Source organism: Molothrus ater, chromosome W (assembly GCF_012460135.2).
Source record: "Molothrus ater isolate BHLD 08-10-18 breed brown headed cowbird chromosome W, BPBGC_Mater_1.1, whole genome shotgun sequence".
Taxonomy (NCBI): domain Eukaryota; kingdom Metazoa; phylum Chordata; class Aves; order Passeriformes; family Icteridae; genus Molothrus; species Molothrus ater.
The window spans coordinates 3,563,789-3,591,319 of NC_050510.2; the positions used below are offsets into that span (position 1 = coordinate 3,563,789).

The 27,531-nt window shown below is 36.8% G+C and overlaps 1 protein-coding gene across 4 annotated transcripts in view; it reads left to right on the forward strand.

Annotated features, from left to right (window-relative positions):
* The window catches only part of LOC118701528 (nipped-B-like protein), a 167,396-nt gene extending 141,101 nt beyond the window's left edge, over positions 1–26,295 (forward strand). For 3 of the 4 annotated variants that reach the window (XM_036406183.1, XM_054517780.1, XM_036406185.2), the window contains 23 exons: positions 168–257; positions 502–716; positions 813–915; positions 1,679–1,777; positions 1,883–2,029; positions 3,779–3,913; positions 5,330–5,428; positions 6,643–6,696; positions 6,992–7,100; positions 7,639–7,775; positions 9,090–9,230; positions 9,555–9,648; positions 9,756–9,910; positions 10,176–10,266; positions 13,325–13,498; positions 14,035–14,225; positions 16,325–16,432; positions 20,588–20,788; positions 21,108–21,254; positions 23,135–23,430; positions 23,755–23,929; positions 24,575–24,760; positions 25,323–26,295. In XM_036406183.1, the coding sequence (XP_036262076.1) occupies positions 168–257; positions 502–716; positions 813–915; positions 1,679–1,777; positions 1,883–2,029; positions 3,779–3,913; positions 5,330–5,428; positions 6,643–6,696; positions 6,992–7,100; positions 7,639–7,775; positions 9,090–9,230; positions 9,555–9,648; positions 9,756–9,910; positions 10,176–10,266; positions 13,325–13,498; positions 14,035–14,225; positions 16,325–16,432; positions 20,588–20,788; positions 21,108–21,254; positions 23,135–23,430; positions 23,755–23,929; positions 24,575–24,760; positions 25,323–25,688 (3,513 nt within the window). In that variant the 3' untranslated portion in view covers positions 25,689–26,295. Of the gene's footprint in view, positions 1–167; positions 258–501; positions 717–812; positions 916–1,678; positions 1,778–1,882; positions 2,030–3,778; positions 3,914–5,329; positions 5,429–6,642; positions 6,697–6,991; positions 7,101–7,638; positions 7,776–9,089; positions 9,231–9,554; positions 9,649–9,755; positions 9,911–10,175; positions 10,267–13,324; positions 13,499–14,034; positions 14,226–16,324; positions 16,433–20,587; positions 20,789–21,107; positions 21,255–23,134; positions 23,431–23,754; positions 23,930–24,574; positions 24,802–25,322 lie in introns of all 4 variants that reach the window. The other variant, XM_036406184.2, reaches the window with a different exon arrangement.
* Positions 26,296–27,531: the final 1,236 nt, after the last annotated feature.

The following is a 27,531-nucleotide window of genomic DNA, read 5'->3' on the forward strand; positions in this document are numbered from 1 at the left end:
TTTCATCTCTATAGAGTTTAGAAGTAATTGATTAAAAAATTGTTAGTTGTATTGATAATTGCAGAACATTAATTTCAGTGTATTTTATATGTGGACATACAGATTTTCAGGTGATAATTACCACTGTGCAATATTCTATTTTAAAACTATCTTTCTATTTCTGATAGGTTTCAGGAGGAGAAGATGAAATTCAACAGCTGCAAAAGGCTTTGCTAGATTATCTGGATGAGAACACAGAAACTGATGCATCATTAGTGGTAAATTTCAGCTTTCTGATGTCAAATTTATATAAAAATAATTTTAGTAACATGCACTGAATAAAACTATTTTTGGTCATACATATTAGAGATTTGATTAAATTGTCACCCTAACGTATAATGTTGATTGTGTTTTCTGAAATATGGTTGTTGCATTAAACTCACTTAATCTCATATATCCGTTAATTTCACTCTTCTACATCTGTTGTTTTTGGTTTTTGTGTATCCTGCTGTATTTCTCCAGTTTTCTCGCAAGTTTTATATAGCTCAGTGGTTCCGGGATACAACTATGGAGACAGAGAAAGCAATTAAATCTCAGAAGGATGAGGACTCATCTGAAGGAACTCATCATGCAAAAGATGTTGAGACCACGGGGCAGATCATGCATAGAGCGGAAAGTCGCAAAGCATTTCTTCGCAGCATCATTAAAACTGCTCCATCTCAGTTCAGTACATTAAAGTACGTTTGAGCACCAGTGCTTTATTAACCACGCGTTTGACATTTTTAATCATTTTTGATAAACGTATCCTAATTAAAACTTTGAATTTGTTGCAGGATGAATTCTGATACTGTGGACTATGAAGATGCATGTTTGATTGTTCGCTACTTGGCCTCTATGAGGCCATTTGCCCAGAGCTTTGATATTTATTTGACACAGGTAAACTGTGCTGGAAGTCTTAGTACAGTGAAATGCAGTTGGTTTCTGATTCCAAACACTTTAGTGGTAGTGTACCATATCTGTTCATTGTTGAGCATGGGTATTTAACAGGCCACAATAACACCATGTGCTTTCTGTATTAATGACATAAGTGCTTATATTTCTTTTTCTTGCATACATTTTATATGTCATATTGTACATGCATTATTTTATTTGTTAATGGATGTAGATGGCAAAATCAATATCTTAGATGTACACAGTAAAAAATAATTACAGAATGTTGAAATCTCTTACAGTTTCTGCCAGATGCATGCTCATCTGGTGATATTAACTCATTAAACTTATCTTAATTTGAAAATACAAGCCAGCTTAGCTACTTGCTTGCAGTGCATGTTACTGTCACTTTGGAAGCTGTTGTTTAACCAGTGTGGTTTTTTTCCTTTTTCTGGGAGAAGAGCACTAACATGTTGTCATGGCAACATGTTTGGACTCCGGTACTGGTTTGGTTTAGCTTAGTTTAGGTTCTGTTACTTATAGTGATCTGCATATAGAGCCATTCTTAAAATGATAGTGCCCAAATCCACCTCTTCTATTGAAAGAACCATGATGAAAGGCACAAGTGAATGGCAAAAGTAGAGTTTAAAATGAAGGGAATTCTTATTTTAGTTACTTCATTTGCATGTTATTCTGCTGCACTGTTGCCTGTTATACAGTTTGCTACCTTCCCAAAGCAAATGAATCTTTGTTTTTGTTCTTTTATTAGATTCTACGTGTACTTGGTGAAAATGCAATTGCTGTTCGAACAAAAGCCATGAAGTGTCTGTCTGAGGTTGTTGCTGTAGACCCCAGTATTCTAGCCAGGGTAAAAAAATCTGAAATATCCATCACGTATATGCATTCTTCTGTCACACTTAAAAGAAATCTTTAATTCTTATTTTGGATTTGTCTTTTATTTGTTCATTTTTAGCTGGATATGCAACGAGGAGTTCATGGGCGGCTAATGGATAACTCCACTAGTGTAAGAGAGGCAGCTGTGGAGCTTCTTGGCCGATTTGTGCTCTGTCGTCCTCAGCTAGCTGAGCAGTATTATGATATGCTGATTGAAAGAATATTGGTACGGTGACTTATTTATGATGTGTCATTGGAAAATTTGTTTTCAACTGAGTTTAGATGGTTAATAATATGGAATGATGATTCCAAGAGTATGTTATATGTATGTTATTATTTTAATGGGGAGCATCATTATTTAAGACCAACCTTCTAAAATGCATTGCTTGTTTTCAGTGAGGCTTTGTTACATTGTTGTGGTTTCACCCCAGCCAGCAGCCAAGCCCCATGCAACCACTCGCTCACAACCCCACCATCAGGACTGGGGAGAGAATCAGAGGAGTAAAAGCCAGAAAACTCCTGGGTTGAGAGAATGTCAGTTTAACAAGGAAAGCAAAAGCCACACACACAAGCAAAGCAAAACAAGAAATTCATTGAGCCCTTCCCAAGGGCAGGCAGGTATTTGGCCACCTCCAGGAGAGCAGGGCCCCATCCTGTGGGACGGTGACTTGGAAAGATTACCATCATCACTCCAAATGTCCCCCCTTCCTCCTTCTTCCCCCCACTTTACATACTGAGCATGATGTCATATGGTCTGGAATACTCCTTGGGTCAGTTGGGGTCACCTGTCCAGGCTGTGTCCCCTCCCAACCTCCCATGCACCCCCAGCTCCCTCCCCAGTGTTCAAGGAGCAGAAAAAGGCCTTGGCTTTGTGCAAGCTCAGCAATAACAAAAACATCTCTGTTTTATCAACTCTGTGTTCAACACAAACCCCAACACAGCCCAATGCCAGCCTCTGGGAAGGAAATTAACTCTACCCCAGCCAGAACCAGCTTATACATCAATAAGTAAATATATATATAGAAAATTGTACTGCAACAGAATCAGAATTATATTCCTTTTCGTTCCTTTATTGAGGCACAGATTAAATGAAATGAGGAATTTTGCCACATCTCTGAAGTCTCAGATATGGGTTATTGAGGGCAGTTCAGAAGTGTGGGTGATAAAAAGAGTCTATAACAATGTAATTTAAAGTTGTCATTTGTTACCCAAAAGAAAATAAAAGATAAAACTACTTTGTTTTTTTATGCCATGTTTTAGTGCTTTAAAAGGCTTTTTATTAGATTTTTTGTATAAAAAGTGGGTTTTGCCTGGATGATCCAATAAATACAGTGTTAATTTAAGATAAGGCTTTTAGCATTCATGTTAGGCTTTTAGTCAAATACTACTCATTTGCTATAGTTACACGATAAAACTTGTTTGTAAGCTGTTTTGGAAATGTCCATATGAGGATGCATAAAGGCACTCATCCTGGCATTTAGATTAAACATATTTTGTATTAAGTAATATGAAATGAAGCTACTCATTCTTCTCCTTAGATGAAGCCTAGGAAATTGGAAAATATTTGCTGCACATATCATCCATAAGCTTTATTCAAAGGATTTTGAAGTATTACAGTCCAGACTTACAAAGGATCATAGGTGTTCATAAACAGTAGCTAAAGCATCAGCGCATCTAGCTTGTAAGATCTTGAATTAAGAAGTGGCATTATACATTTGCAATATCGTGAGTTCCTAATTGGGATGGTATAAATGGAGGAAGTGTTTCAATGTTTTGGGGACTCAGCCCAAACCTTTAGAATTGTTGCAAATAAAGTTATGCTGATCTTTCATATCAATATACTCCAGAATATTTTAGCTGCGTTTTCTGAATGCATTTTTCTGGTCAGATTGTGTGATCTTCAAGTATAATTTATATAATACATTAATATTATGTCTGATTTCTTTTCAAGAGCATAATGTTTTTCTCCTCACAGGATACTGGTATCAGTGTCAGAAAAAGAGTCATAAAGATACTTAGGGATATCTGCATTGAACAACCAACATTTCCCAAAATTACTGAGATGTGTGTAAAAATGATTCGGAGAGTCAATGATGAAGAAGGCATTAAGGTAGAATGAAACATATCCTTCAGGATTTAAATTATCATAATTGGTTTCCATATTTTGACGCAAAAGTAATAAAAAAAGTATTTCATTGCTCCTTTGTAATTTTTTATTACTTTTATTTATTTTTAATTTTTAAGAGCAAATAGCTTTCTACATTGCTGTCTGACTTGGTTTTCTTTTCTTTTTTCTATTTTCATCAAGTTCTTGCTGACAATCAAAGGATTTTAAAAAGTTGTTATCTAGAGTTTGGGGTTTTTTCTCTTTGCAAGTATTGTCTCTGATACTTCTCTTTTCTAACAAGTAAAATTAGTATATAAAATTCCTTTCTGAAAACAAAATAAACTTTAAGTCAAAATTAAGTACTTGGTGTTATTATTTGCCAGATTTATAAATCCTGTGTATAAAAAATATAAAGTATTCATCTGTGAAAATTTTGCATTAATTCTGAATGTTTAATGAATCAGTTATTCCCCCTAAAATGTTACTTATGTCATCATATTCTTATCTTTGTGTGACATATATGCAGAAGGGTAAAAACCTAAGATTATGTGTTGAATCATAAACCTGACACTGATGTTTTTTGTTTGATTTGGCAAAAATAATATTTAAATTGTTGGGTAATTAAGAATATACCTGTAATAATTTTGTATCACACTTTCAGTGGGATTTGAAGTCTGGAACTTTAAAGCTGCAACATATAATTTTACCACTTGAGATATGTTAATGCCAAGTGGCTTTCAGGGCAGACTGTTAATCAAGAAGTAGATGAACAGCTGTATCTAAGGTGCTGCTAGGAAAGGAGGATGACCTTTCCCTTGCCTTTCCAACAACCTCATAAAGATGAGGCAGTATCTGCAATGTGGTTTTTTAAGTCTCCATGGATGAGGAATGCTTCCTACAAGCGTATGCTTTATATGTAATTTGGGAATAGTTCACTTTCATTCTATTCCATCTTTTCCTCTATACAAAAACATTGTAAGGGAATCAACTTCCTATGTTTGGGTAGAGAGACTTGACTTCTCTCTCTTCTTTGCCTTCTCACAGCTGTTCTGAAAATGCCAATCTACAATTGCTGCTAATTCTGCTGTAGAAATTATAGTCTTGTGTTCAGTTGTCAGTTTCTCAGGCCTACTATGCTTTCCTGAGGAATGCAGATTAGTGCAGGAAAATGGTAACTATTTCCTGTAGCATCACTTTCCCAGTGATCATTTTAGTGAAGCTTGCTTAGAGACCAGTATAACTGCTGTAATAGTAATCTGGTTCTATCTCAGATAATGTTCTCTACAACAGTATCACATAGGTTGAATAATTCCTTACAGAATTGCACATATTGTAAAAAAAATATTGTACAGATGTATTAGTAATAATACCTATGTGCCAAGATAAAATTATTTATTTCTGCTATTTTTTTTCCTTCAGAAATTAGTAAATGAGACATTCCAGAAGCTCTGGTTCACTCCAACTCTACATCATGACAAAGAAGCAATGACTAGGAAAATACTAAACATCACTGATGTGGTATGTTAAACAAATTTTAATTAGGTTGCATGTAAAATTTCATTATATTTTTAGTATCTTTGGAATATTGTCTTAAGTATTTTATAAATACACAAGTAATTTAATTATCAGATTAATTTCTTTATATCTCTCCTGACATTGAATACATGCTAGAATTATTAATCTGATGGAACAGGCTATAAGAAACTTTAAATGCTCACTAATCTGCTGGCAGTGATAACTGAGACCACATTATATTCAGGTTGTGGAAAATACTTGTTCAGTTAAAGCACCACAAGTTTCTGTTATAGTTAACATTTTCCAGGAAATGCTAGTAGCAGCATATAATAAAGCCTAACTAAGAAGTTGTCTCTTAAAAGAAAAATTTCCGCAATTGATAACATTTCTTTTGAAAGGTTATCAAGCTGTTTCAACAAATGCAAGGTCATGTTCTCACCCAAGGTAAACTAGTATCTGCATAATGTTATCTACTTTTTAGGAGCAGCAAATTAAATTGTATGTCTCAAAAATCTGTTTCAAATAAAATGCTTTTACATTTGTAGTGAAAACATATTGGTAAAGCCACTGTACTGAAAAGGTATTTTAATAGCAATTATACCAAGATGTAAATATCAAATAAAAGTATTCTCCTCATGACTTAAAAATATTAGTTTAAACTGCTTTTTAACATTTTTACTAAATTCTAGTGTATTGTGCATTTTTCCAGAATGACCAGTCAGTTTATTTGACTTCAATTTAATTCTCAGTTCTCCTGCCAATTCTTTTTTGGAGCATCTCTGAGCTGTTCCTGACACATGATACCAGTGAAGGCTTAGTTTTTTTATATAAAAATATGTACATGCATATATATATATATATATACACACACACACACACACACACGTTCATTTTTAATACGTCAGACTTGTATTTGTGCTTTAATCTGTACAAAATGTTGTTCTATGAACCCAAAATTTGGTTGTCATTAGAGGTAGCAATCTCCAGTAAAATGTGTAGGCCTTGTGTTGTATGGGATGCAAATTCTGAGATCACTTAAATGGTGAGAACTCTTTTTCAAATGCAGGAAAAAGTTTCTGGTCTCCAAAGATATCATACTGAATATTTATGAAAATATATCTCTGCATGTCTACTGATCTTTTAAGATGGCATCTGTATTGAAATTATTTTTATTCAGATGCTTTTTTTAACCAGTTTATTCTCAAAACTACTTTTAGGTTGCAGCTTGTAGAGATACAGGCTATGATTGGTTTGAACAGCTTCTTCAAAATGTAAGTAATGAATTTTGAATGTATGGCACAATCATTGTAAGAATTTTAAAATTTCTTTTGGTACTAAAACATATTGAAGGGAGACTGCAAGACCAGTCCTTTACAGTAAACAAATTCAATCCATGCCCTTTAAACATCTGACCTTTCTTTAATTCTCCATTGGTGTAACTTTTATGGAGAAGTTAAATGGTTTTGTAGTGCAAAATCCTTGTGGATCGGTAGTAATTGTTATAAAACCAGTACATATCCAATGTAAATGAATGCACCCTGAATACTAAATAATTTTCTGCTATAGCTGTTGAAGTCAGAAGAAGATGCCTCATATAAACCTGTGAAGAAAGCCTGTACTCAACTTGTTGACAATTTGGTTGAGCACATTCTTAAATATGAGGAATCCTTGTCAGGTAATAGTGTTTACAACCTAGTAGCTTCTTTGAATTTTATGATACTGTAACAGTGGTGGTTCAAATGACTATTGTGTAAAGTTATTGTTACAGAATTCCTATTACAAAACTGATGGTAATGAGTTATTGCATTTATTTTGATTGTGAACCTTTGAGCATTGTGTAATAATAAAGCTTCCCTAATTTTCTCTAGCTAATCACAATAACAGAGCTAATTTTAAAATAACTTGTTCAAACTTTTTTTTTTATTTGTATTAATACGTTCTACTGTTGTAATAGGAATCATTGGCTAGGCCAGTGTTCTGTGTACAGTAATTAGGTTAAAAACTAGTGATATCTTTGAAGCATCTTTGCTTATTTTACATATGTTGTGATCACATACAAATGTTAGCACATTATGTTCTCATCTCTAATCTAATAAGAATATTCTGTATTGATCTTGAAAGATATATTATGAAAGAGATATTCATATGATGTTTTGGCTATATGTTTTTCATTGCTCAAACATTGCTTTGTGTATTTTCTAATTTTTTTGCAGATTCTGACAACAAAAGTGTGAATTCTGGTCGCTTGGTTGCTTGCATAACCACTTTGTTCTTATTCAGCAAAATCAGGCCCCAGCTAATGGTCAAACATGCCATGACCATGCAGCCATACCTGACCACTAAATGTAGTGTAAGTAGAGAAAAATAGAAAGTCAGTCTTTTCTTTTTCCCAGATAATTAAGCATGGAAATTAATGGCTATCTTGTATGCTTGATGAAAGTGAAGGTAGGAAAAGAGAAATAAAAATTATGTTTCTATGATTCATGATCATATCTTTTAAAGATATTAGGTCCTTTTATGATCTCTATAGCTTCCAAGATGCTGTTCCTCACCCTCTGCCTTCACATTTTACACTCAAATGAAACTGAAACCTGTGCTTCTTTCCCTTAAAGACTAAAACACAGTTTTCCACCTGTTATGAAATAATTTCTTTAAATTGTTTTATTTTATAGTCACAGTCTTAAAAGTAGTTAAGATTTAATAAATGAATCTTAAGACTAAAGGTATGGTTCCATAAGATAGAGTGATCTAACATATAGCATAAATATTAGAAGGAATATGTCCTGCTCTATCCTCTTCAGCAGTTCACCTCTCTCTACCCTAGCTCTGGTGTTTTTGTATTTCTCTGTAAGACAGTTTAGCTCACAGAAATGATAGAGAGCTACAGTGCTGAATCCCCCCAGTCTGGGAAAATGGCCCTCTCCTCTGAAACACTGCACTGCTTTCTGCCATTTTGATTAGCACAGTTGGCTCAGTGAAAGTTGTGATGACCCCATCATCTGGCAGGAGCAGAGCAGGATCGTGCAGCCATGGCTCATGGAAGAGCTTGACTGAGTGGGGGACAGCAATCCATTACCTTAGGTCAGCTGCCCAGGGAAGAGCAGGCCTGAGAATGCTTGTTATCAGCTTAGCTTGCAGGTATAGCCTAGAATTTTACAGTTTCAGCCCTAGAGCATTCTCTAGGCATATCTACAACAGACGTAGAGCTGCTTCTGATCAAACAGTATAGGAAAAGGTTATTTCATTATTTACTTGCTGCCAATACCTGTTGCCAGGTGTTGTGCATTCTCTACTGTGCATGTGTCAGGAAGGGTTCCTAAATTTGTGTTAGGACTCAAAAGAATTTTCATGACCAAAAGTTTTCAGGTCTGTCTCAGCCTTGATGACAGGTGAATTCTGCTTCTACCAATTTTTTTTTTTTATAAAAGTTCTGTAGAAAACGAGAACTTGCTTTCAAAATAATATGTAACTTAAAAGCAGATGTAAACTATATATTATTTTAAATCTTTACCAAATAACTTGCACAAGATACATAATTGTATCATACTATTATGTAATTGTATTATATTAATATGTATTATATATGTATTGCATAATACATATTAATAATACTTAGAGGTAACACAGCCAGAAATGTTAAATGCTATAAATGCTGTTGTTTCAGACCCAGAATGATTTCATGGTGATCTGCAATGTTGCAAAAATCTTAGAACTTGTAGTGCCACTAATGGAACACCCAAGTGAGACATTTCTTGCCACTATTGAGGAAGACCTCATGAAACTCATCATCAAATATGGCATGACAGTAAGCTTTTAATTGCTACTATTCGGTTAATTCCATTTCACATTGTGAAATACATAATTTCGGTTTAAAGAAAGTCTCTTCATTATGAAGATAACTTTTGAGCCATGAAAAATCAATGTTCTTGGTTTACTTGTGTTTGTATGTGTTGTTGCTATATTTTAACAATTATAAGTTTCGGCATGTTTTCAGAGCAGTCTACGAGATGGACATTACATCTGTTAGATAGTTACTTTTAGTTCTACATACCTTTTCCCTGCATAACATCACAAAAGTCTCAGGTTTAAATTCTAAATATATAATTAATTTGTTCTTTTTTGCACCTAGGTTGTTCAGCATTGTGTGAGCTGTCTTGGGGCTGTTGTGAACAAGGTCACTCAGAACTATAAATTTGTGTGGGCCTGTTTTAATAGATACTACGGTAAGTAAAATCACATGTACATGTCACGCTTCAGTTTCACCTACAAGTCTTATTTTAGGGATACACCATGATTAAATACTGTGATCAAAACTTTTATCTTGCTGTAGGTGCACTTTCAAAATTAAAAAGTCAACACCAAGAAGACCCCAACAGTACAATACTTACTGCCAATAAACCAGCACTCCTTAGATCACTTTTCACTGTTGGAGCACTGTGTCGGCATTTTGATTTTGATCAGGAAGATTTTAAGGGCAACAGTAAGGTAAAATAACTTGTATTTATTCTCCGCGTCTTGTGCATATTTAATGCTCCACTTCAGTTTGAAAACACAGTATTCCTAGGCCCTCAAAGCTATGCATTTCTTCATAATACATATGATATCATTTTTTGGGTTGTAAATACATGGTTTTGCAAAAACAATGCAGTAAGATTGTGTTTCTCCATTTTGATATATATGCTTTTTATAAGAGATTAAAAATATCTGTTTCATCTTCTAATAGCTATTATTTGTGTTTTAATTTCCTCAGGTTAACATTAAGGATAAAGTACTTGAACTACTGATGTATTTTACAAAGCATTCAGATGAAGAAGTACAGACAAAAGCCATTATTGGTCTTGGTAAGAAATATTAATAGTTTTTATTATTCTGCTCTAGTAGAAATCCATGCATTTATTTGTGTAGTGGCAGGGAAGTTTGTTTAAAATCAAAGTTCACCACATGTTTTATTTGAGACTTGGATATAGAAATGTAGTCAAAGGGATACTTGGAAGTTGCATACTTCTGCAGCAGAGTGGATGCTTTTGACAGTGAATACCTTTTTGATGTATGACCAAGTCTTAAAAAGCATCAAGTTTCCAAAATAAATGGAGATGAGGTTTTTTCCCCACATACAAATATTTTGTAACTCCAAATATTGTTTTTCAGTCCTCAAGGTATGGTTAAAGAATAACTAGAAAAAATGATGGAAAAACTTTGAGAATTTTAAGTGTAGGGGCAGAAATTCCACAGAAATTGAGGGAACTCTGGTAGTTTATACAAACTGAGAGATGCTCTGTGAAATTTCATGAGGCATTGAGATTATGCCATAGTCTAAATATTACAGCTTATTTTGGGTCTTTGGCAGTATTTCAATTTTAAATAGATTCTTTGTCTGAAGGCATTAGTATAGTATCTCAGTGACTTGCAGTAATGCATGAACTGCCATTGAGCGATTTGTATCATGTTCACCCTCTGCTCAAGGACCAAAACTGTACATGTAAGAGCATCTTGTTTGGACAGATAGGCCTTGGTTTCTGGAAGAGTTCAGTTCATGGTTATGGCTTAGTCTAAAGAAAGTTGTCTCCTATGTGTGTGAGCTTGCATTGCGTGGTTTAACTGTGTATAAGAATTTTCCTCCTTATGCTGCTGTTTAGGTGGCTTTTTAGATATCCTGGTACAGGTTAGGCTAGGGAGGACTGAGAATAAGGACTGAGACTGAATCTTGATTTGATATTCTGTGAGGAAACCATTGCAGACAGCTGAGTGGGATTAATGGCTTTAAGTTGCCTCTGTTACAGGAACAGTGCTATGGTGCTAACAACTAGCTGGAGGTTTTTCTAAGCATTGTATCAAGATGCATAACGCTTACTGTAGTCCATTCTAATTTAATTGTTCTATACAAAACATTGCACATGGGATAGGGGCTGCCTTCCTAACCGTAGACATGATTGCTTTACTCATGGAGGCTGAGTGTTGTATTCATCAGAAATGTTCCTGAATTACAGACTGAACTGTGATCAGTTTGGGGAAGAGGAGAAAACAGGAGTGACTATCAGTAGGCATTCTTCAGATTTTTTTATTCTTTTTTTCTCTGCCTGTAAACATGTCAGTCTTTATCTTAATTAAACCTCAGACAACTGTTTTCAGTGATATATTAGTCTAATCTAAGTACTGGTTCCACTTTGAAGGTAGCTGCTTGGATGTACAGAGATGCAGTAGGCAGTGCAAAGCTCTGTTTTACAGGCTGGTAATATTGAGTCAAGTTGTCAAATACATTCAACATTTATGTGCAGCAATAAGGTGAAAATTACTAACAAGCTAATCCAAAATTTATACACCTGAAGGCATCAAATGAAGAGTGTGTACTTTCCTTTTGGTAATTATTAGTGTGTCCTTACAGTAAGGACACTCAACAGTTTTAACCTTTCCTTTGGGATGTGTCGCTGCTGTTGAGAGATTGAGTTTAACCATAAGCGTTATGGTTATGCTTCTCTTCCAGATGTGTACTTGCAAGGCAGATTGAGGATAAAAAATTTTGTTAGTATCTAACAGGTAATGTCTTACTCAGCCAAGTTCAGTGCTTAACCTTAACAGAGTGAAAACAAAGGTATGAAGAGAAGTGGTGTGAGAGCAGCCCCAAGATGTGAAGTCAGTCCTTAAATGAACACAGCAGTTGCCTTTTTTCATCCCCTATGACAAATTCTTATGCCAAGAAAAATTTCTTCCCTGCTTACAGGGGATGGAAAAATAATAATTTCCCTACGAGTACTGGTGGTTTTAGATTCTTTTAAGTGAATGAAAGAAAGAGAGTTATGGATTGTTACACATACATGCAAGTGCTTTCCATTTTCAAAATTAAACTTAAAAAATGGGTTGGACTTTCTCAGAGGTGGTCAAGTTATAAACATCCATATATACCTGTATAGAGTGGACAATTATACTACCTACTTCAAAGAGGAGCATCATTCCTTTTTCTTTCACCTCTTTCCTTTTCCTGTTTTGAAATTGAAATGAGATCTTAAATGCACTTAGGTCTTGCCCTAGACTTAGTCTTTACCTACCTACACTGTCTTTTTTGTGTGCACAGAGCCAGTTTTAAAAACCTGACTCAGTCTTCCCTTTGTTACGCCCACTTTTATACATTGCTTTCACATAATTTTATTTGCTTTCATTTTTTCCCCCATTCTTCTTTTATGTTTATGTTTTCTGTGTGTTCATTCAGAATCTTAGTTTCCTATGGTCGTGAAAAATACATTTAATGTTTGCTTTTCTCACAGTCTTAAAAAAATTATTCAAGTAGTTAAATATAGTTTAAATTGGGAAGTTATGTTCCCATTACTGTTTTTTTATGATACTATGTAAGAGTCTGTTGCCAGCACTCCTAAATCTACATATGTGATCTAAAATTATATATACTATTACTTATTTAGATCAAACTGTTTATGAAATAAAGACTTCCCTGACTAAGAATAACCAGTTCTTTGTCAAGGGTAAGGCTGCAGCTAAAAGCAGTTCTATAGTGTGTATCTTCTAACAGATGTAGTCTTGAGAATGCTTCTGGTAATTTTCAAGACACGACCTTAATAGGTATATGTATAATAACAGTGAGAGGTCTAAATTTTATTTTATTGTGTTTGCTACATTTTTTCTTTTAAGATTTTATTGTTTAAATATCCAGACCTATATAACTCTTATTTCAATTGCCCTGGGTCAGGACCCCATCTTTATCTATCAGACAGATAATAGAACTCCTTATAAACTTAGAATAGTGTCCATATGAAAAAGCAATATTGTTTGTTAGCACCACACTTGGGAGGAGATAAATTTCATACCTCTGTTTTGAAGAAAGACTTAAGAAGCAGAAATACAATTTCTAGTTAATAACATGGAATATTTCCTCTTTTCTTCCACCCTTAGGATTTGCATTTATACAACACCCAAGTTTAATGTTTGAACAGGAAGTGAAGACCCTGTACAACAGCATTCTTTCGGACAAGAACTGTTCAGTAAACTTAAAAATCCAGGTGTTGAAAAACCTTCAGACCTACTTGCAGGAGGAGGATACACGTATGCAGCAGGCAGACAGAGACTGTAAGTGCTGAGTTCTTCTGTGCTGAGGCAGGGAAAATCTAACTTTCTTGCATACAATTACTATATACATGAACTGAGTAATTTAACATTGTTATCTAATTAGTAATATTGTACACAAGATATCTTAGAATAATTTTCAAAAATTCATTATGTGTATAGGTATATTGAGACATGTAGCTTATTATTTACTTTCAGGATGTATAAACCCTGAAAGCAATCCAGAATGCATAATTGCTGTAATGATGGTATTAATACTTTTTATCAAAATATTCTCTAAGGTTATTAGCAGATACAAAGTAAAAAATTGTAAAAAATAAAACCTTTATCAAGGAACGAGACTTTAAATTTGTGTGACTTTATTTTTTTAAAATATATTTGCTATCAGACTGCTTTATATTTCATGAGATCATAAACCCATTCTAAGATGGCTGGAATGTCTTTGTATTATGAAGCTTAAAGATAAGTATGCATCAAATAATAGCAAAGTAATTTATTATACTGTGGTGAGTGTGCTATTGCTTTCATCTTTTTTACAGGGAAAAAAGTAGCAAAGCAGGAAGATCTGAAAGAAATGGGTGATATTTCCTCAGGGATGAGTAGTTCCATCATGCAGCTATATCTTAAACAGGTCCTTGAGGCTTTCTTTCATACCCAGTCCAGTGTACGCCACTTTGCTCTAAATGTCATTGCACTGACATTAAACCAGGGTCTCATCCATCCTGTTCAGGTATGGTAACCTTTTATGATGTGGGGTGTTTTTTTCTCATCTTCAGGTTTCAGAGCTTTTTACGCTTGCTAGATACATTTTTAGTTTTTCTCTTGCAGCTATGTTACAGTAATCTCTTATTGTAGCAAGGGGCCTTTACAGAAAGCATATTTTGAAATTTAGATTCCAAATGCTGTATTTTCTTGTCTTTGGATCAAGATCTAAAAGCCCAGCCAGTGCCTAAAGTGCACATGCAAATGTACATTGGAGCATATTTCTGTTATGAATTGCATGTATATGCCAAGCTCTTTTCTTTAATTCTTTATCCTGAAAACTGACAGCTTGTCTCCACTTTAATTCCCATGTCCTCCAAACATTATGGAATTCCAGAGTCAATGTCAGAACTTCAATTATCATCACCATTATTCTTTGCTTACATAATATTTTTGTAATTATTTGTTTATAACACAACCATTGTGCATGTTCAGTCATAACTGGTGGTGTGTGGTTTGGGTTTTTTAAATGGCATTTTTTGTAGTGTAAATTGACTTTAGAGTTTGAGAGAACTGGAAATACTACCTGAAACTTCACACAACTTCTGTCACTTATAATGCCTCCAAGCCTCAATGAATAAGAGTGACCAGTGGTGTCCCTCAGGGGTCTATATTGGGACCAGTGTTATTTAATATCTTCATTAATGACACATGCAAAGGGATTGACAGTACCCTCAGCAGGTTTGCAGATGACATGAAGCTGAGTAGTGGAGGTGACACACCTGAAAGACAGGGCCATCCAGAGGGACCTGGACAAGCTCTAGAAGTGGCCCATTGGAATCTCATGAGGTTTAACAAGACCAAGTGCTGGTGCTGCACCTTGGTCGGGCAATCCCCAGGATCAATCCAGGCTGAGGGATGAACAGATCAAGAGCAGCCTTGGGGAGAGAGACTTGGGGGTGCTGGTTGGTGAGAGGCTGGACATGCCCCGTCCATGTGCGCTAGCACCCAGAAACCCCCTGTGGGCTGGACTGATCCCACAGTGTGGGGAGCAGAGAAGGAGGGGATTCTGCCCCTCTTCTCTGGTGAGACCCCACCTGCAGTGCTGCCTCCAGCTCTGTGGTCCCCAGCAGAGAAAGGACATAGACCTGTTGGAGCAAGTCCAGAGGAGGCACCAAGATGATCAGAGGAATTGAGCACCTCTGCTATGAGGAAAGGCTGAGAGAATTGGGATTGTTCAGCCTGGAGAAGAGAAGCTTTGGAGTGACCTAACTGTGAACTTCCAGGACCTGAAGGGAGCCAACAAGAAAGATGGAGAGGGACTTTTTACAAGAGCATATAGTAAAAGGATGAGGGGGAATGGCTTCAAACTGACAGGGAGTAGGATTAGATTAGATATTAGGAAGAAATTCTTCCCTATGAGGATGGTGAGGCCCTGGAACAGGTTGCCCAGAGAAGCTGTGGCTGCCCCATCCCTGGAAATGTTCAAGGCCAGGTTGGATGGGACTTGGAACAACCTGGTCTAGTGGAAGGTGTACCTGCCCATGGCAGAGGGTTGGAACTAGATGACCTTTAAGGTCCTTTCCAACCCAAACTATTCTATGATTCTGTGATAACACTGGTCTGTGGATGCCATAGGACAGAGAGAGAGAAATGGAAAGTGTTTCTCACAGAGGCTTGTGAGAAGTTTTAGGGAATTAGAAAGATGTGATAACTCGTTGAGCATAAACAATTTGCAGATGGTGTTTTTCTACTTTATTTTCTGTTCCTCTCAAGGACAGTGTGTGAGAAAAATGTTTCTGTTAGTTAGCCAATAGAACAGAACCTATCGTACCAATCTATAAAAACTGCGCAGTTCTTTTGAATAAAGCCTTCTTTTCCTTTTTTACGATCCTGCCTCTCGCCTGTTCCTGCCTCGACCTCGGCGCAAGAGCGACACTGGTCTTTTGTGTATTTTGTACTAATTGCTTGAAAAAAGTAGTTGGATAGTAAGTTGCATAAAGCTTCCTATTCTAGTTTCTGCAGTAGTCAGAATATAACATAAACAATACTGTAATAAAAGAGCAAAGAGTGAGAAAGACAAGATACAATGACTCTAAATAATAATTTCATTTGGTTTTTTTCAAGTGTGTGCCGTACTTAATTGCTATGGGCACAGATCCAGAGCCCTCTATGCGAAACAAAGCTGACCAGCAATTGGTGGAAATAGACAAAAAGTATGCTGGGTTCATTCATGTAAGTAATTCTTATTTATCATTTTACAAAATACTGTTACATTCTCTGGTGACTCAACACTTGGATAGGCCTCAGCTGCAGAAAAATAATATAAATGACAAACAATAACAATAACTATAAGCAGTTGTAAAGAAGATCCCAACTCTTTCCGCTGTTTGGAGATTTCTGTTTGTAGAAATAGAAAGGATATAATAAATTGAAGCATCTCTTCCAATCTAAAAATTCCTTTAATTTATAATCCACAGTAGTGTTTTCCTCACCGAGTAGTATGTTAAGAGCATTTATTTGATAAGAGGTAAGGACAGCTGTTTCATAATGTTTAGCAATGATTTTCCTGTATTAAGAGAGAGCACTTTGTAAAAGTAGAGGTCAGTATATATGTATTAGAACTTTAAGACATCAATGCTTTATAAATTGTAATCTAAGCAGAAGGAACATAGGAAGATTTTAAGAACTGAGGGATCTTGGTGAATGGAAAATCTGAGGGCTAAGTGAAGACTTGTGGAGTTGTGGCATGATGACCATAGTTCTGCTAAAGATCTGAAATTGAGATGCAACACCCTTTCCTTATTTCAGAAGGCCTCAGTCTTAGTTCAGTGTGTGTACTACATTGTGGGACTTTATAAATCTAATTGTATTCCACTGAAATTTGAGCATTGCACTGTTCATGGCATCCAAAGAGATACTTAACTGAAGTCAGACCTCATCACAGTCTACAACTCCCTCATGAGGGGAAGAAGAGGGGCAGACACTGATCTCTTGGTGACCAGTGACAGGACTTGAGAGAACAGCTGGAGCTGTGTCAGGGGGCATTTAGGTTGGATATCAGGAAAAGGTCCTTTACCCAGAGGCTGGTCGGGCACTGGAACAGGCTCCACTGGGAACTGGTCACAGCATCAAGCCTGACAGAGTTCAAGAAGCGTTTGGACAACACTCTTGGCACATGGTGTGATTCTTGGGGATGGTGCCTGTGCATGGCCAGGAGTTGGACTTGATGATCCTTGTGAGTCCCTTCCAACTCACCATATTCTGTGATTCTGTGAATGAAGTGGTGATTGGTGGCCATCTTGGCCACAGTGACCACTGAGCAATCAAATTTAAAATCTCTGTTGCCAGGAGGGAAAGTGCCAGCAAAACCTCAACTCCAGTCATGAGGAAAGCAAACTTTGGGCTGCTCAGGGAAATATCAAGTAAGATCCCCTGGGAAAATACTTTTGCAGGTGCTGGGTCCATCAGTGCTGGTCACTTTTTAAACATCTCCTCCTAAGAGCACAGGAGCAGACAATTCCCAGATATCAGAAGTCAGGCAGGCAAGGCAGAGGGCCAGCTTGGCTGAACAGGAATCTTCTCTTGGAAATAATGCAAAAAAGGAAGGTGTGTGTCCAGTGGAAGCAAAGTCAGGTGGTATGGGAAGAATATAGAGATGCTGTTCACAACTGTAGGGAGAAAATCTGTGTAGCCAAAGCTCAACTGGAGTTGGAGCTGGACAGTTGTGCTGGTTCTGGCTGGGGTAGAGTTAATTTCCTTCCCAGAGGCTGGCATTGGGCTGTGTTGGGGTTTGTGTTGAACACAGAGTTGATAAAACAGAGATGTTTTTGTTATTGCTGAGCTTGCACAAAGCCAAGGCCTTTTTCTGCTCCTTGAACACTGGGGAGGGAGCTGGGGGTGCATGGGAGGTTGGGAGGGGACACAGCCTGGACAGGTGACCCCAACTGACCCAAGGAGTATTCCAGACCATATGACATCATGCTCAGTATGTAAAGTGGGGGGAAGAAGGAGGAAGGGGGGACATTTGGAGTGATGATGGTAATCTTTCCAAGTCACCGTCCCACAGGATAGGGCCCTGCTCTCCTGGAGGTGGCCGAATACCTGCCTGCCCTTGGGAAGGGCTCAATGAATTTCTTGTTTTGCTTTGCTTGTGTGTGTGGCTTTTGCTTTCCTTGTTAAACTGACATTCTCTCAACCCAGGAGTTTTCTGGCTTTTACTCTTCTGATTGTCCTTCCCATTCCACCAGGGTGGGGGTAGAGAGGGGGGTTGAGCAAGCAACTGCGTGGTACTTAGTTTCCAGCTGGCCTTAAACCACGATCGTGGGGGACAATAAAAAGAGCCTTTTTAAATATGTCAGTAGTAAATGGCAGTGCAAAAATGACATCAGCCCATTCCATGATGAGAATAGCCACCTCACAAACAGGGACGTGGACGAGACAGAGATGTTTAATGCTTTCTTTGCCTCTGTTTTCAACACCAGTGACAGACCAAGGGGGTCCCAGTGCCCTGAGCTGGAGGACCATGACTGTGAGAATGATCAACTCCCAGTCAACCCTGAAAATGTGTGGGTTCTGCTGTTCCAGCTGGATCCCTATAAGTCTATGGGGAATGATGGGATTCATCCCAGGCTACTGAGAGCTGCTGATGTAATTACAAAACCTCTCTCAATGATTTGTGAATGGTCTTGGGAATCTGAAGAGGTCCCAGCTGACTGGAAGCTGGGGAATGTTGTCTCGATTTTCAAGAAGGGCAAGAAGGAGGCCTCCAGTCTCACTTGTCAGTCTTGCTTCAGTGCCTTGTAGAGTTATGGAGGAGATTATTCTGGGAGGTATTGAAAAACACCTGAACGACAATGCAGTCATCAGTCACAGCCAGCACAGCTTCATGAGGGGAAAGTCCTGCTTATCAAACCTGATTTTTTTTTATGACAAGGTAACCCACCTGGTTGATCAAGGGAAGCCAGTTGATCTTTCTGGATTTCAGTAAAGCTTTTGATACTGTCTCTCCCAGGATCCTTCTGGACAAAATGTCCAGCCCCCAGCTGGATAAACACATCATGTGGCCCGTGAGCAACTGGCTCACGGGTGGGGCACAAAGGGTTATAGTGAATGGGATGACATCAGACTGGCGGCCTGTCACTAGTGGGGTTCCACAGGGCTCTATCCTTGTCCCTGTGCTCTTCAACATCTTCATTAATGACCTGGACGCAGGACTGGAAAAGATACTGAGTAAGATCGCAGACAATACAAAACTGGGAGGAACTGTTGACTCCACTAAAGGCAGGGAGGCCCTGCAGAAAGACCTCAACCAATTAGAGGACTGGGCAGTCACCAACCATATTACGTTTAACAAGGGCAAGTGCCAGATTCTTCTCCTGGGATGGGGCAACCGTAGATGTACATACCCGAGTGTCCTGGTCGATGACAAGTTGAATATGAGTCAGTGGTGCCCTGGCAGCCAGGAGGGCCAACCGTGTCCTGGGGTGCATCAGGCACAGCATCACCAGCAGGTCAAGGGAGGGGATTGTCCCACTCTGCTCTGCATTGGGGCAGCCTCATCTTAAGTCCTAGGGGCAGTTTTGGTCACCACAATATTAGGATATAAAGCTATTAGAGACCATCCAAAGGAGGGCACAAGGATGGTGAAGGGCCTTGAGGGGAAGCCATATGAGGAGCAGCTGAGGGCACTTGGTCTGTTCAGCTGGAGGAGACTGAGGGGAGACCTCTTTGCAGTCTACAACTTCCTCATTAAGGGAAGAGGAGGGGCAAACACTGATCTCCTCTGTGGTGACCAGTGACAGGTCCTAAGGGAACAGCTGGAGCTGTGTCGGGAGAGGGTTAAGTTGGATAGTAGGAAAAGGTTCTTCACCCAGAGGGTAGTCAGGAACTGAACAGGCTCCCCAGAGCCATGTTGGTCATGGCCCCAACACTACCAGAGCTCAAGAACTGTTTGGACAAACTCTCAGGCACAATGTGGGATTGTTGGGGTGTCCTGTGCAGGGCTGGGAGGTGGACTTGATGATCCTTGTGAGTCTCTTCCAATTCAGGATATTCTATGAATCTATGGTTCTTGAAAATTGTTGAAATTTGAGTACCTGGCTGTAGTTGGTAAACAGATCATCTGTATGTTTTTAACATAGAAGCAGTTCACAGTACATTTTGATCTCTACCACAAATTCTGTTTAAATCTGTATGCTTTCTCAAAAGGCAGTAGTGCACCTCAGTGTGTGTTTAAAAGTTAAACTTCAGATGAGGAACCACTTAAAGGGAAAAAAGATTAAAAAATAGCTAGAAGTTTCTGTTTTCAGGCATTTGTTTAATTTCCACTTTCAGTGTTACTGCTTGAAAGCAATGATTTAAATAAAAATAAGTACTTTTTCATTTCAGATGAAAGCAGTGGCTGGTATGAAGATGTCTTACCAGGTACAACAGGCAATCAATACCTGCCCACAGGATCCTGTGAGAGGTTTTAGACATGATGAATCATCCAATGCATTGTGTTCACACCTATACTCCATGATTCGAGGGAACCGTCAACACAGACGAGCATTTCTAATTTCCTTACTCAACCTCTTTGATGATACTGCAGTAAGCACCACATTTCCTTCACTTATAAAGAAAAAAAAATATACCATTGCAAGCTTAAATTCTCTTTTTGTAATATATTTTTATTACATAATTACTGATAGCTTTATTTCCCTAAGGTACTTTGTTTTGCTTTATAATATAAGGTATTTACCTAATAGAATGCATTACTCACTTTTGCATCATTCAGTATCTTTCTCTACTCAGTTTTAGGTTGTTTAGGAATAATGTATCTTTAGGTATGACTAAATTTTGCATGAATATATATGTTTAATAAGATATTTGTATGTATATTTATATGTACCTTTTTTTTAACTTCCAGAAAACAGAGGTGAATATGCTCTTGTACATAGCAGACAATCTAGCCTGTTTTCCTTATCAAACACAGGAAGAGCCACTGTTTATAATGCATCATATAGACATTACACTATCAGTTTCTGGTAGCAATCTACTACAGTCATTTAAAGAGGTATGTGCATTTATATTTTAGTATATTTATTATGGTGGCAGCATAAGCGTCTATATAATTTGGTCAATTTTTCAGTGAAAACAGTACCATTATTGTGATATGGACCAGTATTGTTAGTTTGTAACTGGTAGTTAAAAAACAACCCTTTCTGTTCTGACCTGTATCTGGTAGACACTAGTTAAAAACTTTCCTTATATTGCTGCTTATGTTATTAAAAATGAATGATAAATTTTGAGATATTAATATTAAATCTATATAATTATCTAATATTTCTGAATTAATTGGAATTAATAATACTTGCATGCATAATTTTAATAACAAAATCCCATTTTCTTTTTCTTTTGTTGTCAAGTAGCTGATGGCAGTGCCATGTGTGTCGCCTAGGAGAATTTAAATACATTATTTATTTCAAGAAAAGAGTGTGCAATATGTCTTTTCTTAAGGTAGCATATAAGAACCCAAATAATGGTATAGTATCTGTTGCTATGGCAATACGCAATCCTGTAAGAAAAAGGCCTTTGTTTCTTGTGCTGTGTCCAGTTCTGAGCTCCTCAGGACAGGAGAGACATGGAGTTCCTGGAGTGGGTCCAGCAAAGGCTGTGAGGATGATTAAGGGACTGGAGCACCTCTCTTATGAGGAAAGGCAGAGGGAGTTGGGGCTGTTCAGCCTCAAGAGGAGTCATCTGTCAGGGGACCATATCAATGTCTGTCAGTGTCTGCAGGGAAGGGTCAGAGAATGGACCAGGCTCAGCTCAGTGGGGCCCAGCAATGGGACAAGAGGAACGGGCAGGAACTGATGCCCAGGAAGTTCCACCTGAACTTGAGGAAGAACTCCTCTGTGCAGTAACCGAGCACTGGAACAGATTGCCCAGAAAGGGTGTGGAGTCTCCCTCGCTGGAGATATTCCAGACCCATCTGGACACAATCTTGTGCTGTGTTCTCTGGGATGACCCTACTGGAACAGGGAGGTGGAAGCAGATGACCCACTGTGGTCCTTTCCAACCTGACCCATTCTGTGATTCTTAAAGACTTCAGTGTCTTCATTTCCTGGACAACTTTAACAGTAGAAGGTCCAAACTGTCAGGAAACAAACCCATTTCTAGAATTTCCAATCTGACTAGTAATAACAACTCAGAGTTGATACCTGGAAGGAACACTGCTTTGAATTCTCACCCTACCAAAGTAAATTTTTAATTTGCTTGAAAAAGCACATTCTTTAGATGGGGAACCAGAATGTAGAGGATGAAATCCTGCTTGGGATATTTCAAGTTCTGTTATGAAAAAGCATACTATGTGCAGTAATAATGCAGGTATGAAATTCTGTAGCTCTACAAGTAATGGAACTGGCTATTAATAATACTGTATATGCTGATTTGAGGGGCTCTCTGGTCAGCAGTGTAATTAGTGTCATAGGATTTTAACAGAGACAAGGATTAAAACCAGCTTGGACTAGTTTGCACCAATGTACATATGGAAATATATGTAACATGCAAAAATTCTGTTCAGGTGAAAAAAAAAAGAGATTTTCTTCCTGATTTATTGTATTTGGCTTTTACTTCATTTTACTGTCTCTGATAACAAACTTGAGCAGTCTTTTTAAGAATAACATGCCAATGGAGTACTTCTTGCTTCAGTTCTTTCTGTAACCACCTTGTAAAAAAAGTGGACTTTGGATCAATTTTTCAGGGACCTTGAATTCAGCTTTTTTTTGGTCATAAATTATTTTAATCTTTGAATATAAAGTTGTGAAAATCAAGTTATGAATTAATAATATTGTTCAGGGAATTTTTCCTAATTTAAGTCAATAATGATTTTTTAGAAATGTACATGATGCTACTTACCCTAATTTTGGAATGTGTGTTTACTTCTCTGTCTCACAGTCTATGGTGAAAGACAAAAAAAAGGAAAGAAAGCCTTCATCAGATGAGGAGACTGAGAGTGACAGTAACAGTGGTAGTGAGAGCAAAAGTGAGGAGGAAGCTTCTAAGCCTCGGAGGTTACGGAAACGAGTAAACTCTGATTCAGATTCTGATGAAGAAAATGATATAAATGCCGTGATGAAATGTTTACCAGAAAATTCAGCTCCTTTAATTGAATTTGCAAATGTCTCCCAAGGCATATTATTACTTTTGATGCTGAAACAGCATTTAAAGAACCTCTGTGGATTCTCTGATAGGTAAGAATATTTAGACAATAGGCCATCTTATTATCTAGTGAGTTCTTTGTAAGGATTAAGTTTGGAAGAAGTTGGAGGGAGGTGTTTAGTTGATTGTTAATAATTGCAGTAGATTTGTATAAGAGAAAACCATAAATAGAATCGGTTGAATGTAATGAAACTGGCTTAGAAAAAGTAATGATTTCATTTCTTACCAGGATGTGTATTATATACAGAATGGTTAAAATATAACTACTTATATTGAATATTTTTAAAAGCTTTTCCTTGAAATTGCTTTGGACTTTGCTTAAAAGCTCTTTCTTCTCTTTTGTTCTCTTTAAACAGTAAAATTCAGAAATATTCTCCATCTGAATCTGCAAAAGTGTATGATAAAGCTATAAACAGGAAGACAGGAGTACATTTCCATCCAAAACAAACTCTGGATTTTCTGCGGAGTGATATGGCTAATTCTAAGATTACTGAAGAAGTGAAGAGGAGTATAGTAAAACAGTACTTAGATGTAAGTAAAGTTGCTTTGCAGAAAATCTGATATCCTTTCAAACTAGGTAACACAGTGTAAACTTGAAAGTAGATGCTGATGTATTGGAAGAAGATTTCAAAATGTTAAGTTTCTGGTAATCATTTGTGATGGGTATATGATAACTCACAATTTCCTTTCAGGATGTTTAGCAGTATTACCTTTCAAATTATTCTAATAAATTTAAACACAATAAAAAGTAATTTCAACTGAAGGATATTTATCTTTGCAGAGTATTTTCTAATTTCTGGTGTCCATCGTGTATCACTCTACCATATAACTTGTTCACTTTATCCCTGACTGTTTCTATCATTGGAACAGAGACTAGATCTAGTGTATTTACCCTTTTTTTTTTCTTTTTTCTTTTCCAATTCTTTAAAATATTAACTAGAGAAAACTTGCAGTTTTGGAAACACAGGAAGAAAGCTTTTACATATCTACTAGAAAATGAAAGTAAAATGTTTGTAGAACAAAACACAAGCTGTTAAAGTTTGAAGTTTTCTGCCATTTGTTTTACACTGTTTCTTTAACTTTTAATTTTTTTTAATTTAATGTAGTGTGATATGAATGTCCATTTTTAAAGTTTGAATATAAACTGATCTGGTTTTTTGGGGGTTTATTTAATAGTTCAAGCTCCTTATGGAACATTTGGATCCTGATGAAGAGGAAGAAGATGGAGAGGTGTCAGCTAGCACAAATGCTCGGAACAAAGCAATTACCTCACTTCTTGGAGGAGGCAGCCCTAAAAACAATGCAGCTGAGACAGAGGATGATGAAAGTGATGGGGAGGATAGAGGAGGAGGCACTTCAGGGGTGAGGCGGAGGAGGAGTCAACGTATTTCACAGCGTATTACGTAAAATTATTTTTATGTGATTATAAATGTCAGTCTATTATATTAAATGTACACCAAGTAATGTAATCGACATGAAAGAAAGCATTTTGTAGATAGAGATTCTCTACTTAACCATTTATACAAGTTTTGTAGAAAGTTTAACAGAAAAGACAATAAAAAAAATACAAACTAGAAAATGAGATTTATCCCATATAAAAATTTATTAATTTTCTTTTGGAATGTACTGTGTGTTATCCTTTTTATTGTTGCCAAGTTTTTATGTAGCTTTATGATTCGTGTGTATATATAATTTTATATATCAATAAGAGGTAAAGACACGGGTACAAATTAAGAGTATGTGGTTTTACAAGGATATGTTAACCCCTTGGCGCTGGCGGTCACGGTGCGTCTCATTGCCGGCAATGGAATGTGTGCCGGGGAATCCCAACTCCCGGCGTCAAGGGATTAAAAGCAATAAAAGCAATAATTTCACTAAAGTTCTTTTGTGTAACACTTGGTCTTTTTTCCCCCCAATGTTTTAGTCATTGAGAAGGTCAAAACGAAATTCAGACTCTACAGAGTTGGCAGCACAGATGAATGAAAGTGTTGATGTCATGGATGTCATCGCTATTTGCTGTCCAAAGTACAAAGACCGACCACAAATTGCAAGAGTAGTACAGAAAACCAGCAATGGCTTCAGTGTTCAGTGGATGGCAGGCTCCTACAGTGGCTCCTGGACTGAGGCTAAGCGCCGTGATGGCCGCAAACTGGTGCCTTGGGTAGACACTATTAAAGAGTCAGACATTATTTACAAAAAAATTGCTCTAACGAGTGCTAATAAGCTGACTAATAAAGTTGTTCAAAATTTACGATCGCTGTATGCTGCCAAGGATGGAACTTCCAGCTAATGAATTTGTACACACAGCCAAATTTACAGGAATTGAAATAACAGAAAAACTTGAGATATCAACTTTCTGGAAAAAAAAAAAAATCAGTTAAATGAAGAGTAAGAATGGAATCTGGGATGCAAGAAAAAAGAAGGAAATATTTGGTAAACATTTATGTGGGAGCTTCCTTCGCTGTTGTGCAGCAGAAACTTCTCAGTTCATTTTTACTCCCACTGTATTATAGTTTAAAAAATTGTTTATACCTTGAAAAAAACCTTTCTGTTAAAAAAAATAAACAAGTGAATGTTGGAAATTAGTCTGTTAATGTTCTTAATAAAGTGTTCTTGGAGTTTAACCTAGCAGCGGATGGCTTTCTTTAGTGTAGCCCAGTTTCCAGGGAAGCATTGTTTTTACAGGCTGTAAAGTGGCAGAATCTCCCAGATATATAATTTTTTCTGTTGAAAAAAAAAAAAAAACGCATGCAGTATCTATGACCTATCTGCAGGAGAAGTTTTTGTAAATGTAGATTTTGATGTATTAGGTCACCCTGAAATAATACAAGAAAAGGGATCCCCAGCAAATCTGGTGGAATGAATACTGCAATAAATTTTTTTACTTCTCTTTGTTACTTGTCTGTTTCCATTTGAATTTCTTATTGTAAAGATCTGTTTAAATCCATTTATATTATTTTTCAGTCTTTTATGTAAAATTTACTATACTAGTGGTTTTCAAAACAAGACAAATATTGTTTATACAGTTTTATAGGCTTTCTGAATAATTTATATCTTTTTATTTTTATCCCTTGAAGGGTGTAAACACAAGTTAACTCCAGGGGTTTATTGTATCCTGCAGTATTTAGTATTAACTATATGATTTAGCACTGTGCCAAACACATTTTCAAGAGTACATTTTGATACAAAAAGAAAATATAGTTTATTCCTTGTATGCTTCAATTTCTTTATAATGTTGTCTAAATGGTAATTTATGATAGTTTAAATTTGGGGAAAGCTGAATGACTATTTTGCTTGGGCTAACTGGCCATGTACACATTTCTCTGGGTTAATATAGAGAGGCTTGTGTCAAGAGGAGGTAGCTACCAGTATCTGAGGAGTGAATGGGTATGAGTCTGGGCAATTATGCTACATTCCTTCACAAATGAAATTTTTAAAAAATGTTTGTATATTAGCCTATTTTTTTTACTAATTGAAACATGTTTTCGCATTTTGTAAATTGAAAAAGTACTATTGAAAGCTTTCAGAAGCATTTGACTACGTTGCCACAAGCCTTTCAAAAGCAGTTTGCCTTTCCAGAGAGTAACAAAACCAGCAGATTTGCAAACAAAAAAATCTAAAACAACTGAACTTTTTAGGGACATATAAACCCTGCTGTGTTTTCAAATATGTTTATCTAAAGCAGTTGTTCCTTATTAAGTAAATCTTTCTCTTATGTTTATTTTCTTTTATGAATTTAATATGTGGTAGGAGGCTGTTTTTATTAAACTAGCTTGCGGAATTCTAATACATTATTCGATTTGTGAGGAATAGTATCAGTATTCCAAAATATTCTCATGTACAGAAAAAGCATTAAACCGAATTGATTAATAACTCCTCAGAATCTAGTTAGTAATTGTTCCCATGGGAAATGCCTTTTGACTGTTTTACCACTGGAATTTTTCTAAACAGAAATCTTTTCACACCTTTTTGTTTTCACAGTTAATGGTGTTTTCTTCACCGTGCAAAAAGCCACATCTTATGCTAAAATGGGTGTTGTTAAAGTAGGGAGAAGCAGAAAAAGCAGAACTCACCCCTGCAGTTCTGGAAGCAGGACATTTTTGTACCAAACAATGAAATACTGTATTTCTCAG